Below are 20,311 nucleotides of genomic sequence, written 5' to 3' on the forward strand. Positions count from 1 at the left end.
ATTTATCTAATCCAAGGAGGTTACTAGAACTATTACAGTATTTACGTGAAGTTAACAGTACATTCGTAATGGCGGATGCGTTGACCCAGTTCCCCGATGGCCGTTGCGTCATTATTCGAGAGTTCGTGTAATTAACTTAGAAATGTGTCCTTCAGAATTAATATTTGGGCGATAGATGTATCACATTAATCATTGTATTCGTAAAGTTATTGCTAATTAATAGTTCGCGTCAAGACAGAAGGAAAATCTAGCAAGGATTCTAGTGCACCTGAGAATTCTTTAAAATATGGCGTAGAATAAATCAATAAGTTGGCCGCTAGATGTTAAAATGATCTCCATCGGCAATAAACCCAACCAATGGAATAATTGATGCGCAGTCGACCTCAAAGAAAAAAGAATAAGTTTAGGGAAGGGATGTGTTTAGGCCTCTGTAATCTACAAACTCGTTAGACCAGCGTAGGAAACAGAAAATCTAATCTTTCAATTGTAAAGTAAGAGAGTTCAATGCAAAGTTATGAATGTCAATGGATGTATAAAAATACTAGGGTATTGCATTCACACATAGATATCATCATCTGATTTTGACAGCCTCCGTGACGCACATATCGATGAATTAGATGTGAAACGAGAAGCTCCAAGGTCGATTCTCACAAGACAAATATTTGTATTGTGTATGTTGTAGAGTGAAAGTCGCTGTAGTTTGACATTCACGACTCTGAGATCTGATACATGTAGTACAGTGTTAGAAATTACTTCAAGTTACACATCGACGGTTGAAAGGCTAATTGTCTTAACCGACATTTTTTCGACACTAAGTTTCATACATATTTAAAATCAGCACTTTTTTTATGTTTTTTTAATAATAATAATATCAGCCCTGTAATATATACTGTCCCACTGTTCGGCATGGGCCTACTCTACTACTGAGAGGGAATAGGCCTTAGTCCACCACGCTGGCCTAGTGCATGTTGGTAGACTTCACACACTTTCGAAAATTCCTAATAGAGAATTTCTTAGGTATGCAGGATTCCTCACGATGTTTTCCCTCGCCGTTAAAGCAAGCGATAATTCACAAAGAATACACACATAATTTTTTAGAAAAGTCAGAGGAGTGTGCCCTTGGGATTTGAACCTGCGGACATTCGTCTTGGCAGTCCTTTCCACAACCAACTAGGCTATCGCCGCGATTTATTTTTGTTTTTTTAACCTAACTAAAATTTTTGGTAATTTGGTACTAATTGCGTCCGAATTACATTTCTTAAATTTAATAGCCTCAATTCGGAGTTTCGCTTCACATAACCCCAAAAATTGCATCAAAATCCATTCAGTTATCGTAATTAATCAACAACCATACCATAGATTTATAGTAGATACTTAGTAAAAACTTGACGACGTTAGCACAAAGTGAGACCAAGACCACGCACCGGTACCGTCACCCACTTCGATAAAAATCTACATGCTGACACTTGTACGAGTACTGTCACTTGCCGGCAAGCCCAGTGCTCACTAGCATACCGACTGACTAATGTAAGACTGTTTATACAAATCAATTATGTCGAGTAATCGCTTCGAGATAAGCACCTGCCATATACAGTAGGAACTTGTAGGTAATGCATTGATCATTGTGTTGCGAAATATTTAATGCTGTTGAGTTTGCAGTTACACCCACGTTTTAGTCCGTTCTTGGAACGAAAGCGGTCCTAACGGTCAGCCAAGTTACTGCAGTTCTGTCGGGCGTAATATTAATGAAATAGTTTGCATAGTTGTTAATTCCTCGTTCCCTGATCCCTACTCCTTCCCTTTAAGATCGGCAGCGCATCCATGATTACTGTTTGTTTTGTGTATCGAACTTCGCAGCCAACACCAGGGGAAACCTGTGAATGAGATACTGGAATCCCCCGGCTTAGCGACTGCAGGGCCCTGGAGGAAAGTTGGGAGGCGATATCTGGGGAAGGAAGTGTGGGGAAAGAAGAAGGTACCCTCTTAGGATGGGAAGAGGGGAGAAGGTCAGGAAGGTTGTGTGTCTAGGGCCGCGACCAATGTCCCCTCGTGCATGGGCCTACATTGGGTGTGGAGAAAGAGCGCACAAGATGATTACTGTCGCATGAATGTTGGCGCTGGATATAACTTAAGTTCAGTCAATCCCTTGCTCGTTTGTGTACGTGACCGCCAGTTTCCGGGCACAATATCCAAATATCGCAATTATATTGTGCATTTTTCGATTGAAAACATACGTGCGTTTCTCGGAAATCTCGCCTCGTAATGAAACGAAAATATCGCTGCAATAGATCCACTAACTCTGACTGCACTCAATAGCCCGAATAAAGGCGTAAGCCACGTTATTATGTATATCAACAGATACATTAAAATTAATTATGGATCAAGTAAATAAAGTGCATCATGACCCAGCGTTGACACGTTAATCCTATCGCTCCGTTATTAAAGGCCCAGTTTAAAATCAATTACCACCGAAACTAAGCCAAGGTTTCAAAATATCACGACTATATTTAGACATTCTAGATATTGTCCTAGAGGCTGTTTATTACGGCCGAAAACAAAGCCGAAATCGAATTTTAAGTATGCTGTGTACCACAACGCTTTCTATTGTTGAGATTGAGTTGAAGATAAATACAATCCCTTGACGATCACGATGTTTACTAAAGTTCAAATAAAGATCAATTGTTAAAATAGAACTAATGCATGATGGCGATAAGGGAACTAATGAAAATGGTAACGTAAAATGCTGTAACTATAACTACACAGGGAGGTACAATGTGATGTTTGTATAGCATAAACTGTACAGCCGTGGTTTTCGGTTAGGAGGGAAACAGAAAATAATTAACATATAGTCACTGACGTATATTCTATAGACACGAACGTCCATATAAACTATTTGTTCAAAGTCTCAACTAAAATGGCAGTCGAAACGACACTTATAACCTATTTATTCACTTGAACAACAAATATTTTTTACTTATTTGACCAATATTTTTTAGTCACATCCTGGTTTACACTTAGACTCGAGTTTTTATATTATGGGCGCCAGTTCGTACATAACTACATACTGTCAATATTGAAATCATACTAAAGTCAGGTGTACGGAGTGCAGTACGGTTGAGTCAAACACAATGAGTGTACGGAACGCCAGACCTAGTACATGTATATCGATGCCTATAGTATTCAAATCGAAAAAATGTTAATTTATAAATACCAAATAAATTTTAAGGCATATGCATCGCACGCATCGAATACATTCCGCTAGCAGTATTCCCGTCGCATGATGTCATTGGTAAAACTCTTACCATATCGGCCACAACTCCAATCACGGACATCTGTTTTGAATCAACTTAAGATAGGAATTTTCGAGACAAAATTCAATTTGAATGTATCACTAAATATATTTATATAAACGCAAAAGAGTAAAATAAAAACGATACGAACATCAACAAGTCTATTTCAAATTCGATCTTATTTTCGTGCACTTGCGCCGAAACCGAAACTGATCGAATTCGAATCTTCGTCCGGACTCTATTTCTAGACCCTCTCATTGGCTGACACATCGTTAACTCAATCGCATAATCTAAGGTCTCCTGGACCGTGAACTCCTTATCTAGAATAAATAAGATCAAAGTCATTTATTATGACGATGTTGTATTTCCTTATTTATAAATACATAGAATGTACTCAGATGCATTCTAATCTATTCTCTATTTATCAACCATACTTCTCCCGCAGCTGGGCACGCATTTCTACTTTTTAGTGTATGGACTATGGTCCACACGATGATTTAATGAACGTTAATATAAATCATAATAATATACAAAGAAATCTAGTATGCAGGTTTCTAACAATGGTTTCCTCCGCTAGCGAGCGTTAATAATAATGAATAACCACAAAACTTCTAAAAGTCAAATGTGTCTACGTTCTTCGGTATTAAAACCAATACGATACCCTTATTTCAAAATTACTTGCTGATTCAAAAAATATGGGGTGACACCACATTTAAACTACGCACTGCGCATCGCTCCTCTCGAGTTATTCAAAGTCTCAAAACCGCGTCGTGCACACTGCTCTGCGGAAACAAAGCCATGGCTACAGGTTAATCAGCTGACTCGCAATGGACACGTACATAAGCGAAAACCCACTTTTTAAGGAATTCCTTGTTGAGGGGCCATTAATTTTACCCGCCTTAGATAATCATAAGTATACGTAATTGCGGTTGTTACGTATTAACACAATGGATTAATCATTACGCCATATACAAATCAAAGTAAAAAATACGCATCAATTCATATTTCGAATATTGATATAAGTAAGACCAGCGTTAACTCGCTATCTCTTTCCTGCATGCACCATAATAACCGGTGACGTCATAATACTATACTCCTTTTCTATTATTTTACACTTACCCCATTCATAAAATTTCATACACAAGACTGATTATATTTTATTATTTCGCGAATTTAGATAATTCTTTTGGATTAGATTTCGTAAGATTAAAAGCAAGACAATAAGTCAACCTGTAAAATCAACTATAGGCAATTAGTGTGTAAATGTTTGTTTACAATTCTGTTACGTCTAGTAAATAAACCTCTCCAGAGTTACGCTACGTCATCACATGACACATAACGGCTCCAACAGATGTTTTCTCAATATAAGTGAAGGAAGTAGTTATTATTGGAACGTGGTTATTTTTAAACTAACCTATATGCGGGTATGTTGATACAAAACATGCGGCTCGCCGACGCGCTTTGAACGTTAAAAATAGATGTTTAGATGTTTGGAATATTAAAGTTCATTGCTTTCTAGATTTGCGATATTTATATCCGCCTCTGTAACAACCATCGTACACAAAATGTAAAATCCCGTCATAGTCGCCCTCAAAAGTGTGTCGCATATATCCGATTTGTACAAGCCGGCACAATTGTGTTGACTGACGAGGGTAATCTCTTGTTAGTTGACATTCTACATTGACGCCGCTGCATTTCGTCAGATGCAGAAACTAAAAGTTGTATAATGATTTCTTATATTTACGCGAATGTGAGACAAGAATTAAAACTATTTGTTGGTTTTTTGCGGACTCATTCCGCCCCGTGACCACGAAAGCTGCAAAGTTTTCGAAACGTCGGAAGAAAATTACAATATATAAAACCGCAATAAAACACGTAAAATAGTTTTATTACTAATAGTTGTATGTTAATATGTGAGCATTAAAGTTTCAGAACTCGTGGCAATGTATTAGATCTACACGGCTACACACTTTTTAAGGAAGTAGAAACATAAGCGATAGCTGGTTCAACGAGGATGTTGCACGAGGAAAACTTGCAAATCGCATCGTTGTAGAACGTAATAAAATATGAATTAAGATTACCATAATCTACACTAATGGATCACTTGTTCTGGAAGGGGTAGTCAGAGAAAAGAGAACTTATTATAACAAGGATAAAAAAATGTGAAATGTGAATAATAAGATCCACAATCGCCTACACATATTGTAATTCCAGATTAATTAATCCACTTCGAAGGATGAAGTCGCCAAACTGAACTCGAAATAGAACCTACAACTTCACTAATTCTTCCACACAATTCAGGCTAATAAACCAGTTCACAAACCCACTTGTATAACGTAGTACGAAATGACAACACGCGTGCTTCTCACCACCACAATGGTTAGGTCACCGCTCACCACGCGCCGGCTTTATCTTCAAGTTTATTATCATTGTATAATATGAATCATGGTCTGAATTTTGCAATAACGGGCCATTGCTATTGTTTATGATAGAAGTGAAATGAGGTGGAGTCATTATATTAAGTCTTTTTTTATTATTATAAAGCCGTTCGTATGATGGTAAGCGTCACTAAAAATGCGGCACCATTTGAACTTTGAATTGCTAAACCCTGCACGGCTCTGTACTGTTTGATACCCTAAAATATTCCAGATTTAATGGTCCTATCATGCCCAGTAATGTATTTACATGGAGTGTCATTAAAACCTGAACAAAATAGTTCTAGAATAATTGTGTTTGTCGGTAAAGTGACATTGTTTGGATAAGCACCTAAAGGAACACTCTCATGCGAGAGCGAGCAACTAGCTAATCAAATAAACATAGCTAAAAATGTAAGCTTAAGATTTTATTGCGATTTTATATTAAAATGTTCTTCCGACGTTTCGAAGACTGCAGCTTTCGTTGTCACGGGCGGACTGAGGTGTTGGTCGTCAGAGAAATCAGTTACAATATCTACCTATAATTTACATTTTTTTTATCAATTTCTAACATACGTGTAAGCATTGTAGCCAGTATAACTACTGGACATAATAAAACTTAACATTTCATGTCCGAGAATGGCGAACGCAGTGGAATACCAAACAATACTTTATATTCAAGGTGTTGGATGGTGTTTCTACTGTTTATGGGCGGTCATATCGCTTACCATCAGGCGAACGGCAAGCTCGTCTCCTCATTCAAAGCAATAAAAAAAACATTAAAAATCATTAAAGCTATAAATGATTTATTAATAACATGAACAAATAAACGCAGTTAAACCATCGCGTGTTAGACAGTGAAAGTAACCTCCAGTTACCGGAAAAAATTAACGTTTTTACAATAACTTTCGTACGAAGCGGAACCGATTGAAAGGCAATCAATGACTCTATATTCTTGCGTGAACATTTGTTTTATACAATCGGATGACGGGATAATACGTCTCGACGAGATAATCACAAACTACATTACGCTCGTCACCCTGAGATATTAGCTATAATCTTTATGAATATTACAAAAATAATAGCAGTTCACACCCTATCACATTATGGCACGGAATAAACATGGCGGAAACTGGATGCATCTGTTGCACCTCTGTCTACCCCTTCAGGAATAAAATACGTAAGTGTGTGTGTATGCAAAGTAGTCCTCCAAATATTAAATGTCCTCCGCCCACAAACATACATTATACAAGAATCATGGTACGTTAAGACCACTCTTTTTAAGGAAATAGTCACATATTTTTTTATTTTGAAGGGGATCAAAAACTATGAGCTATTTCCCGTTGATCTAAAATCATGAAATTACACAACAAGAAATTTCTTACAGCACTTTTTAAATAACAAATCTGAATGAAAAACGTAAACATGTACTTAATAACAAAAAAAAAAGGAATTACAACCCGAACTGTGCCGATCCCATTCATGATTCCACTAAATATATTTTTACAATACATTTCCTGTCACTCTTCAAAAATTTGAGCATAAGATATGCTTACCACGAGGAAAGAGACCTGTTACTCTCGTATTATTTTATAAAAAACCAATCAGGTTTCAACATGTTTAATTGGACATAATATTATTCAACAGAACGTTTATGCGTTTCTTGACTCTGATTGGACTTTTTGCGTAAAAAAACATTTGTGATTTTGAAATTAATACGTTAAGATATTTACGGAGTTACTAAGCAATTATATTAGTGGTAGTGGCATGTCGGAGTTTTATCTAAAGTCAATTATAAATATTCAGTTTCTTCTGTACCACCAATAGGCTTTACCGAGGTAAGGTTAATGACAGTTTCGATGTGTCCATACTGTTGGTAACATTGCTAAAGACCTAAATGTCTAAAACTTTCTTAATTGTAATCTTTAAAAAATAGGCTATTTAAGTATGTTTTATTTAATGCATTTTTAATATGTAACAGAAATTAGTACAAAAAAGAAATCCTGTGAAAACATCATTAAAATTCGATAAGAAATGAGGCAGTAGTTAATTTCAAATATTGCTACGTGCAGGAGTGGGCGTAAGGATATCGCTCCATCCCTTTCTCTCACACCCATCGTAATTCCCGCTGACGTCACATGCAAGTATTGCGTCCCTGTTCTGTTTTTTAACACTCACCCCTACTACCTAATTTCAATGCCTTATAACTAGTGGATTTTTCACCACGTTTTAATGATTGCTTCTGTTTTAGAATTTATACGACGTACAAATTTTGTAAAAGTTATAAATTAAAATAAGTCAGAAACCTTATCTCTCGTCAGTCGACATTCTATTGGACCCCACTCCGCTTACAATCGGTTGCAACAGGGTCACTTGGCCGTATATAAAAAAAAGTTTCTTGAATCTACAATAGAGTTTTGTTATTATTTATAAAATTTGTGTTTGTGTAGGTATTAATTGTAACTTAATAAAGAAATTCCATTTATAATCAAGTGACATAGTTTTTAATACTATTTTCCTTATAATTTGTCAGAAAAATCTTTAGTACCTATAAAATATGGCTTATATTTTTTTCCTTATTCAACTGCGACACTAGATCGATAGTCTCAGAGCGACAAAACTAATGTATTTCACTAGCTAACAGGTTCTTGGGAATTTAGAAATTGGATCATCATAAATTTTGATATATAATTTTGCTTACTTATAATCTCACACCTATTATCTTTTATCTAGTAGTAGACAGAGGCGCAACTGGGGCATCCATTTTCCGCCTTATGTATTCCATCCCATGATGTGATAGGGGCAAGCCTATCTCTGTATCGGGCACAAAATCCAGACTCCGGCCTAAGGGGCCAAGGTTCAAGTATTACGTAATGCAATTTTTTAAGATTTTTAAGCCCCCCCCCCCCCCATGTAACGCGCGGTAACGTTTTTCTGTATGCCATCCCCCCTCCAAAAGTTATGTAACTCTAAATTGTAAATTTTTTCTAATATTCACAATTATTTTACGCAAAATATTGGAAAGTCGCTAAAATACCTTTGTTATTGTTTTAAAATAAAAAAAAAATAATATTACATAACGCATCGTAACGTTTTACAAGACTAAAATTGCGTTACATAATACTTGAAAGGCCCCTAATAAGTAAAAAAAAAACAATAGTACTTAATCCCTTTCAGCATTATTCCCGATAAAAAATAACCTACAAATACTTAAAGATACATTTCCACGCACTCACAAACAATTTACATACTTTCGCTATTATTACTAGGAATACACACTAATCGTTTAACTTGCATCCTATACTAGTTCAACAAGGCAACAAACCGGTATGTTCAAGGTGAAACTAATCAAACGCTGATAAACCCCAACGTATAAAATTTTATAACCAACTGGATAGTACAGTACGGCCGTTTGATCATGGCCCGAGTGAAGTTCAGAGAACATCCAACCGGGCAAGACGTAGCGGCCGTTGTGTACCTGACGAGAGGTAATCGTCTTTAATTAGTGAAGGCTGTATTTGGACCCTACGACTTTCCATCAGGTATTAGAAAAATATAAATAACTTATATGGTGTAAAGCCCACCATAAAAGCGAGTCTTGTTCCGGGGTCGACAGTATATCTAGCAAGGCCCGCGTTATGGAGGCCGTCGAGACGCATTATGTTTGTCAATATAACAGAATACATTGTACAGACTATCGTATGTTTTTTATAACGCACTAGCTGATCCGACAGACGTTGTCCTGTCTTAAGTCTTAACTATGTATGCACGCGCGCATTCTGTCGACCGCTGACAGTTATTTCAAACAACGGACAGTTATGTTAAATTAATATTGTTATAGTCCATTGAAAAGTTACATTTGGGGTTGCGTTTTTTAGAGGACGCAATTTTATTTTTTTGAAGTGTAGGGGGGGTCAGTCTAAAGCTAAAACCAAGTTTGTGGGGTCGCCACCCTTGTCCCACGGCCGACATCTTGAAAATAGGGGTTGAAATGGTTTTTACGATGTATCTCTTAAACTATTTATCTGACAAAAAATATATAATTTTTTTTGTTGCAAATTAAATTCTCAACAACTTTGGTCTAGTAACTTTTGTCGTAGAACTATAAATAAAAAAGATATAAGCGAAAATGTTAAGAAATTCAATGTTAAGCAATATCCATTGCAACGTCATCAGAACGTGTGTTTATAAGGTTCATAATACTTTTTGTACTCTCATTAATACCTAAATACCCAAGGGACCATTAGGGAACAAAAGAACATCTGCCTGCTATTATTATTATTATTTCTAACCTCTCTTATTGTAAGAATAGCTGATAATATTGTGTTGAAGTTGTCGTAAGTAAGTTTTTTATTAGCATTTTAACTTTTAAAAGTCTTTTAAAAGTCAAAATGCTCATAAAAAAAAGTAGTTTTCACTAAAGTTAAAATCGTGTCTAAAATCATTCGAAATCGTCTTCACAATTAGAAACAGAATAAAATACATCCGCACGTACAGAAATATGTAGCACAACTAAAAGATATAAGTTGAACGACAACTTCAACACAATATTATCAGCTATTCTTACAATATGAGAGGTTAGAAATAATAATAATAATAGCAGGCAGATGTTCTTTTGTTCCCTAATGGTCCCTTGGGTATTTGGGTATTAATGAGAGTACAAAAAGTATTATGAACCTTATAAACACACGTTCTGATGACGTTGCAATGGATATTGCTTAACATTGAATTTCTTAACATTTTCGCTTATAACTTTTTTATTTATAGTTCTACGACAAAAGTTACTAGACCAAAGTTGTAGAGAATTTAATTCAAGATGGCGGCCGTGGGACAAGGGTGGCGACCCCACAAACTTGGTTTTAGCTTTACACTGACCCCCCCTACACTTCAAAAAAATAAAATTGCGTCCTCTAAAAAACGCAAGGTAAGGCCTAAAAAATGTAACATTTCAATGGACTATTAAGTTTTCTAACTATCCGCGCAATTTTTCGAAGTTTTTCTTTCATAAGAACCTTCTTCAGACAATAACAAACACAACAAAAAAAATAGTGAAATCAGTCCAGCGGTTCACGCGTGATGGCGTGACCAAGGAAAATAGGGATTGATATATATATATATATATATATATATATATATATATATATATATATATATATATATATATATATATTAGGAGGATTAGATTAGGAGTTACAACTTCACTTGCGGGAAAGATCTTACAAAATTACAATTACGTATTTTTTAAAAAATAAACAAATTAATAACATGGTATGCATGTTTCAAACTTTACTATATTTGTTAACAAGGAAAAACATTCTCAATAAAAAATGTGTCTGTAGTTATAAGCTTGACAACCTAGGTAAGGGAATACGAACCAGCCTTGAAACAATAGCCGCGGGTTCGACACCCGTAAAGAAATGTTACTGTAATGAGTTTGAATTTATGTACCTCGTAGTTGATAGGTAATACTTAACACGACACGTAAATTACAGTGAGACAGGCGGTGACGTAACGTGTTCGATTGCAGTGCTCACGTCAGGGGTTTGATCTCCAAGTCAGGCAAAGTAATATAGGATTTTTCTATTCAGTATCAGCTCGGAGTCAGGATTTTGTGCCAGATATGGCGATAGGCTTGCCCTCTATCACGTCATGGGACGAAACACATTTGGCGAAAAGTTGATATATATACTTCGGGAATAAGTGCGTGATGTATGCTTGTTTTTTTGTCTTTATACAACACTAGCGACCAGCCCCGGCTTCGCACGGGTGCAACGCTGATACTTAATACACTAGAGAAAAACTGTGAACGTTGTATACAAAAACATAGCGGCCCGCTCTGGCTTCGCACAGGTATAACATAACAAAATAACAGTATTTCTCCTCTATTTAATGGATGTTATTATACATATAAACCTTCCTCTTGAATTACTCTATCTATTGAAAAAAACCGCATCAAAATCCGTTGCGTAGTTTTGAAGATTTAAGCATACAAAGGGACATAGGGACAGAGAAAGCGACTTTGTTTTATACTATGTAGTGATAATAGTTCCTTATCACGTAGATGAGCACTAAGGAGGAATCTTTGGAAGTTATCCTAGTGTTTTATACTCTAGTTTGCATTTATACAGGAGATCTGTAACCCAGATTCGTACGTTAAAACCTATAGTGCCTAGGTCATCCGTTAGAGGCGCTGTACACAGATTTATTGATTCACCTGCTGGAATATGACGCATTGCGCACTGCAGTACGAACTATACATGTAATACAACTTTAAACAGTACTCTCCCAGTATAAAAGAAACACCCTTCTTATACATTTGAATGCGAGAGCGAAGAAGCCGCTCGCCTGATAGTAAGCGTCCAAAAATAATAGCAACTACACCCAAATAAAAAATTGCAATGTGTGCTTATCATTCTAGGACATGACATAATATATTACTTTAGATACTGCTTCGATTGCGTAGTTGTAATTGTACACGTTATGAGTATAACTACCGCGCTGCTGTCCTGGGTTTGAATCCCGGGTCGGGCCAAAATAATTTAGACTGGGTTTTTCCATCTTAAAAAATTACTCAGTAGCAGCTCGGAGACAGGAAGTTGGCGGTGTGATACCCATGTGCTTCAGAAAGTACGTAAAACCTTTAGTCCTGCGCTTGACTTCCGTTAAGATTGGCCGCCGTGTCCGAAATGCGGGTAGAAATGAATCCATCACCATAGTTAATAAATAAAAAGTAAAGGCACTGCGAATAAGCATTCATGGCTTCAGACTTACGTTATTAAGTCGCATAATATCAGTAACACTGCCCTTCAAATCAAAACATAAAATTGTAATAATAAAACATGAATGGTATGTAGATATCACTATTCATTAAGCGAATGTTCAAACCCCTGCTGTACAAGAAACATAATCGAGGAGGATATGAGTAATGCAAATTAAATTCCATCTAGTATTTAATACATAACTTTAGCTTAACAGGTTATCCCACGAATAGCTAAACATAAGCGCAACATGTACATTCACGAAGTTCCCTAAATGCTAATTAGAGGCATCCACCAACAACTAAACAAAAATGTTAAATGTATCGCTGAAGTCTGCCGTTCTTGGGTTCGATTGCCAAATCGGACATTTCTATTAAGATTTTTAATATGAGATTTAACGGCAAGGTTTGTTTTATATCAATATCTGAATAACTAAATTATGTTTTTAAGATCTAAAACACTTTTATTTTGATTATATCCGAGGATTACTCCGAACCGAGCAATGTATCTAGGACCTCGCCAGTTTCGTTTCCTAAGTATCCTATATAGATCAAAGATATTAAAGCTATAGGGTCTAGGTTTTTTATAAGAAGCGCTAGGATTGTGTTAAATGATATCCTGCCACGCCCTATGGAACCGGTCAAGCTTCGTTTAACTTGTTGCATAACATTATAAAATCTCTACTCTGCATATTTTTTTATTGCTTTGAATGACGAGACGTGCTTGCCGTCCGCCTGATGATAAGCGATACGATCGCCCATAAACAGTGCAAACACAAAGGTCAATACTAGATTCCCAAGATAGATATTTTAAATTGCCTTCCTGAACATTTGAATCATCTGATCGGTTTGGTAATCAAAGTAAGTACTCCGCCAAAAACAAAGAGACCTGCAGTAGTTTACTGGTAGAGAAGCGGTGGCCCGAGAACAAAGGAAATATCTGCAGTGCCTAGGATTCCAGGAAAGGGCGTTTTACATGACCTACCTTTGACCTAATTGCAGCTGAACTATACAGGTCAGATCGCATGCGTGATTGATCTAGAGCATGCGATGGTGGGGAAACTAGTGGGATGAGTTAAGCGTGACAGGATGAGAAAATAGGTGGGGGTGTCAGGTAAGGAGTAGTGGTGTGAGGTAAACGGTGGAGAAGGGGTGGTGAGACGCGCTAACAGGTGGTCCGATGCAATGAAATAGAACGAGCTCTGGTGAATTTGATTCCAAAATGGAATCCTGATTTCTGAGTTCTTAATTTAATAAAAATTAGGTGCTCCAGGATGAATATTAAATTATATGTTTATTGTTCGTCCCTAATCACACAATAGGATGTAAATAAGCTTGGGAAATTCTTAAAGACAGTGCAGATATGTGTAAATGCTATATTTTGGATATAGTAGAGCACGTCTGTAGAGTTTTCACAGCCGCGAATCAACGGTCTCACAGAAAACCAGCGTGAAGCAACTGCTTGGTTATTACGTTTTACAAGTCTAACGACATTACTGGGCATCGGTGAATACTCGTGACTCTTCTTAAAGCCTCCCTTTTGAAATTCGGAAATAGAAAGTCTTTGCACATGAGAATCTATTACCTCAGAACAAGATCCAAACATGAATAAGTTCATAATACTAATTAAATGAAATAAGACATTTTAGAGCTAACTCCAAAAGCGTGAGTTTATGAGGAAAATATGTGGAAACCTAGTTTATCTAGGTCATTAGCTAGGGATGCAGAACCCAGATTTATTGATTAGTTCACATGCCACAAACGCTTTTCAGTTTCCTTTTTGATATTTTACAGCGCAACAAAATTCGTCCTAATTTGTCATTTCTAAGCCCTTCCCTTTAAAAAATAAGTGATATCCTAGTTGGTTGTGGAATGGACTGCCGAGACGAATGTCTACAGATTCAAAACTCAAGGACCCACACCTCTGACTTTTCTAAAATCATGTGTATTTTTTGTGAATTATCACTTGCTTTAACGGTGAAGTAAAACATCATGAAGAAACCTGCATACCTTAGAAGTTCTATATAAGAATTTAGGATAGGTTAATTATACCAATACCCACTAGGCCAGCATGGTGGACTAAGGCCTAATTCGAGGAGGCCTGTGCCTAGCAGTGGGACAGTATATAATACAAGGCTGATATTAATATCATTATATTATTCCTTTTTTTTAATACTGCCATGTTAACATTTATATTTCTGGTATCGTAGGCGATTATAGGCAATGAATATTTTTAAACATAAAGCGCCCCATTGACATGCATTAAAAAAATCTAATTTAATATTCTTTCTATGCCAATGAGATAGAGTCCAGACTGGTCTGCAGTCAATGACCCCATTCAGTGTCAGTGACATTACTATCAGTCGATAATGATAACTGATAGACCTTATCATATTATCTAACAAATCGTTGTATTATAAATTCGATTGATAACTTATTTTCGATGGCCTATAATGGCTGTTTAATCGACGATGTTCAAAGGTAAATTAACTTGGGACACTCGTGCGCAGAGGTTGGATCTTGAACTGACAAAAGGGTGTTAACCACTTCTCGGGTCACTCCACGTAGTCCATTCCCGAGATAAAAAGTAGCCAATATCACTCAAAGATAATGAGACTTCTTATTAGACATGCATCTTCAGAATTGGACCAGTACACAACTTAATTCAAAAGAGCTGATTTACCTTCTCAACCAGGTTCGGCTGCCTGGCGACGACCAGGTTTTTGACGCGGAATTTTGTAATTACTGCATATATGCTATAAGATTGAAATTCACGTGTAAATAAGATTAATATAGAAGATTTCGCTACCTCATGGAATGACTTCCGTCTTTCTCCAACAATCCGATATTTCTAGGCTATCGTGTATCTTCTAGGTTATTTTCTCATTTACATTCGTAATGTAAGCAGAAATGCAATCCGTTCTAGATCCGAGTTATTTGGCTAGCTACCAACTGAGTTATACAAATATGGCGTCAAATGGAATGATAATACAATTAGCATTTCCTGTGTAGTGAGTCTGTCGAATGGGAGAATCTGTTCGAGTAAGTAAAAGCGTTTTGTTTATTTCTGCCGCCAGTCTACCACCGTTATTTCCGTTTAAAGAAGATTGTAGCCAAGGCCCTCTTGTTTTGTCATTGTATATAATATATTTGGAAAGAATTGCCTCTATATAAAAAGAAAAATGAAAAGCGAAATATTTTGCTAAGCGCAAACTTCGAAGAACTGAATCAATATATAAGTACATAAATATTTTTATTCAAATATTCGTTAAAATCCAAGGAAGGTTCTTAGAGAAAAATTTGAACAAATTTTCCTGGTCAACCTCGGGCTGCTAGACACTTGATGTGACACGAATTCGAAATGCTATGACATTGTATTTATTATATGACGTGTATCCTTCGTTAGAGGTCCTTAAATAAATCTGTCAGATCAGCTATTTAGTAATAGAAGGATTCCAATATAACCCATGCCGGCATTCTGTCCACAGTCAAGGGACGCAATACCTCATTGATTGACACAATTATGCCGGCTTCGAAACAGGATACACACAAGCGGTTCCTGGAACGAGGCACTCATGTAGGTCGCTGTGGCGGTTTTACACCTTATTCACGGTGCTCGCTTTCCGGACGGATACAAATATCCGGGAGAAATAACCAATCAGGCTCATACATTACCTTTAAACAATGATATTTATAAACAGTCCGTTTAATAATACCATTAATACCATCACCATAGGAAGAATATTCCTTATTCACATCACATTTCATATCACCCATTGTACACTATTCAACTTCGACTTTTTTCTATTCTATTTTGAATAACGGTTCTTTGTAATTCTTTTTTTAAAAATTGTTTTTGTTTTTCTTTGTTTAAAACAATAACTCTATAAATTATAACATTATTGGAACACGCCAATCGACCACAGTAGGAAAACTAAACTGACTGATGTAATAGAGGGATAGGGTGGGGAACTACCTATATATTTATCCTTATTTTACACATTGTTTAAACTAAGATATGTTATACTTTTTTTTTATGATAACATAGCACTTGTATAGACATTTTTACCAAGCTCATTCAATAAAGATTTAATTTACAATAGACATTTTTTTTACGTGTGACGGGACAAGTACTTAGCCTGTTCAATGGTAAATTATAGAAATAGTTAAATAATATGCTAAGTTTATATGTGGATTCTTCTGAGGCAACTGAGGCAACAGTAACGTTTCGTCTAGTGTAGGTGTTTATGGGTAGAGGTGTTGACTGCCGATACTATTAGCTTAGTCATCCTTATATACAAAATAAAGTCCACCTCCACGGCTGTCTGTCTAAACTCGATGAACTCAAAAACTATAAATCACATTTCGATGAAACGGAGATATACGGAGACAGTTTGAGACGCTGCGAAGGTCATAAACGACTTTATATCCAGGAAAAATATAAAGCGTGATTTTTATCAAGGAAAAATCTTTCACGCATGCAAAACCGCGAGCAAAAGCTATCTATAAAAATACTACAACATATTCAAAAGCTTTCCTTGTGTTGTTTGGTCATATACGTATATTATTTCACAAATAGAATGCAATATTGGTAATAGCTGTCAGGGAGGGCGGGTTCTTAGGCAAAAACTATTTTATTTATAACTTAACGGCTCTATCCTATAGGAAGGTATCGTGAGGCGCAGTTACAAGCTATTTTACTCATAGTTTTCACTAAGTTTATCAAAATTTTCATCATTTAAATTTTAACAAAGCCACGACCAAAATCAACAAGACATAAGCATATGAAAATCAACGGAAGGGCTAGATGTCATAAACGAAAGAGTCGCAATAACGTATTTGTGACGTCATGGGGAATTACGATGCGCGCGAAAGACAGAGATGAAACTATTGTTCATGTCTGTCTGATACACTGAGATATAGGGAAAATTTAAAAGAGTAGATATTTGTTAACATTTTTTTGTTCCTTTCCATGAACGTATTCTACATTCCACTGTAAAATGTCTGTCATTCCAAACTCACGTGACAAATACAAAAATACAGTTTCCGAACGTATCACCCATTTAAACACATTACACGCAATATCGCACCTTATTTCGATAGCAGTAGATGCCATTTCAACTTGTACATTATAAGAGGTCGGTAATTCGTACGAACGTAGTGCAAACATATAAAAAAACTGCTCAATGAACTTGTATAATGCTAATCATTGTAGTACAGTTACGTACGCTGTTGGCAATGATAACTCAGTATGACGTGCGGGTCTCAAACTGTGTGTATACTGTATTGACTATAGAGTACGCTACAGCTCTGAGACAGAAATATAAACAAGCAAGCAGTCTGTTGTTGCAGCCTTCGTGGCCACGAGGGATCCCATAAAGACTACAAAGTCTTCGAAACGTCGGGTAAAATCTATATATACATATAATAAAACAAAGTCCCCATTTCTGTCTTTATGTATGTTATCGATTTTCTCAAAATCTACTGAACAGATATTTATAAAATTTCGTGTAGAGATAGTTTAAGACTCTGGAAGGTTATAGACTTCTTTCAATCCCGGAAAACTATATAGCGGGACTTTTATCCCGGAAAACTCCTTCACGCGGGCGAAGCAGCTAGCGAAAAATATAAAAAAAACCGTGATAAAAATCGGAAAATAGTTTTTTTTAAATTTCGAACATTCGCATAAACATACGAAATCATTATGGCTGTCGTGTTTGGAGTTTTTTTTATCGCGAGCACGACGTAGTGGCCTCCCTGCACCTGATGGTAACACTTGTCGCGTAATTTCATGGTGTATACACCATTTTTACACTTATATTCCTTATATATTTCATATTCTTTATAAACTTGCGACTGGCTTAGGAATAAGTGTGAATCAGTCCGAAGAAGGAATTGCAAGGTGGACAGACTTGTAAAAGGTCGCAGGAAGTCGATGGGTGCAAGCTGCTTCTAACTGATTGATCTGGAAATCTTTAGAAGGTTCATAGATGGCAAGACATCCTGTAGCTCATGATAAAATATTCAAAAAAATATAAGAAGATATTTGTGTACATTACTGGCAGAAGACCGTTGTACTTTATTTAAACCTAAATTACTCCATAGATTTCCACATGCCACATTGAACCTAATCACTCCACTTTTAAATTTCACTTTCCCATTCGTTACGCCATTTGTTCAAATAACAATAATACTTGAACTTTCTCTTTGGACTGACTACCGACCAAATTTTGTTACTGTGCCAAATTTCAAATCGATATTCTGAGAAAAAACAACAGCAAGAGACTAGTAAGTGGCGGAAAACAATAAACGTTACACAAGTGAATGTCGAAGAGGTGTCACTGGTCGGTCTCTCACATGTGAGAGTCTGCCTGGGTAGTTACCACCGCAATGTCTATATTTGCCGCTAAGCAGCAGTGTGCAATCACTGTTATGTTCCGGTTTGAAGAACATTGTAACCAGTGTAACTACTGAACATAATAAGACTTAACATCTCATGTCTTACGATGGCGAGCGCAGTGGAATACCAGATCTGAGTGTTCTTTGATTTAATTCAAGGTGTTGGATGATGTTCTTACTCTCGTATCGCTTACTTTCAGGTGGACGGCAAGCCCGACTCGTCATTCAAAACTTGCCAGTTTGATGTCCTTACATCTACCCATAAACAACAGCAACAAAACCCATACAATTACCTACTGTACTACGTGACAACTCTTGTAGCCTTGAGACATTAAATACGCTTCGTATCGTTCAGTATTTGCATTCCTTTCAATGTTTTTCAAACCGGAACATTCTCGCAAACTGGGGCTTCACTATCTTGACAATACGTTGTGCAAACTCTCATATAAACCAAATCTACCACCTAAAATGTCCAATTCGTATTCCACTTGCCCACTTAAACGTGGGGTCAGCGCAATATCTTGTACCAAGCGTATTGCAAAAACGGCTTCGTTAACACGATCGCTGCTTAACGTCAACTCTCTAACCGCCATTTTCAATACACATTTTCAATCGCTTTTTCCGATCTAATTCTCAAAAATGAACCCATTAGAACAAAGAGTTTTTTGGACATGATTACAAATGAGTTATTCTGATTGGACCATTAATGGAATCTGATTGAAGATTACGATTAGGATCACCTATTGAAAACAGCAGTAAACTATTGAAAATACAGCCATAACGCGTTGAAACATGAATGACTACGTTAGATGTCATAGGTGACTGCGCAGTGCGTCAAATTCCCTGCAGGCAATCAATAAAATCTCAGTCCAGCGCCTCTCCCGGGTGACCTAATTAATCTAGCTCTCAATATAGGATACCCGGTTTGCGTTTATGAATATAACAAACTATGTTTTTTGGAAATAAATAAATAAATAAAAAACTAAGGCTAGTAGGTAACAGGGGGAAGAAATGTATAATAGAATGTGATAAAATATCATGTTTTGACAGTCTTTTGTAATTGATTATTATTCGTTATCATGATTGGCTTATTAATGTGACTGTATATGTGTCTAAATAAACGTTTACCTTCGAATCATCGCTCCTTTTTTATGAAGTGCCCAAATTATGTATGTATGTATTCCACCTAAGGCATTTAAGTTACTTTCCGTGCCAGTGTTAAAAACGCCTCGCATTCGGGACCTACTAAGTTATAAGTACCTAGTAACAGTAGTTGGTCGACAATTTACATAACATTTCACTTAACTATACTCACCATTGCGTCCAGGTTCACTTTCCGCCTATAATTTATTCCTACGTACATGAAAATTTTAACAAAAAGAAAACAAAATACCAATGTTTTTACAACGAAATATTAATAATTACTAGATATCAGGTATACACGTTTCAAT

At 36.4% G+C, this 20,311-nt stretch overlaps 1 protein-coding gene across 3 annotated transcripts in view; it reads right to left on the reverse strand.

Annotated features, from left to right (window-relative positions):
* The window catches only part of LOC115447922 (DENN domain-containing protein 2A), a 69,985-nt gene that overhangs the window by 36,603 nt on the left and 13,071 nt on the right, over nucleotides 1-20,311 (reverse strand). The window contains exon 1 of one of the 3 annotated variants that reach the window (XM_037444370.1): nucleotides 20,176-20,238. The exons of 1 other annotated variant lie outside the window; for it this stretch is intronic. In XM_037444370.1, the coding sequence (XP_037300267.1) occupies nucleotides 20,176-20,223 (48 nt within the window). In that variant the 5' untranslated portion in view covers nucleotides 20,224-20,238. Of the gene's footprint in view, nucleotides 1-16,136; nucleotides 16,254-20,175; nucleotides 20,239-20,311 lie in introns of those variants that run through there. One more of the 3 variants, XM_030175224.2, reaches the window with a different exon arrangement.

Source organism: Manduca sexta, chromosome 28 (genome assembly GCF_014839805.1).
Source record: "Manduca sexta isolate Smith_Timp_Sample1 chromosome 28, JHU_Msex_v1.0, whole genome shotgun sequence".
In the NCBI taxonomy this organism is placed as follows: Eukaryota; Metazoa; Arthropoda; class Insecta; order Lepidoptera; family Sphingidae; genus Manduca; species Manduca sexta.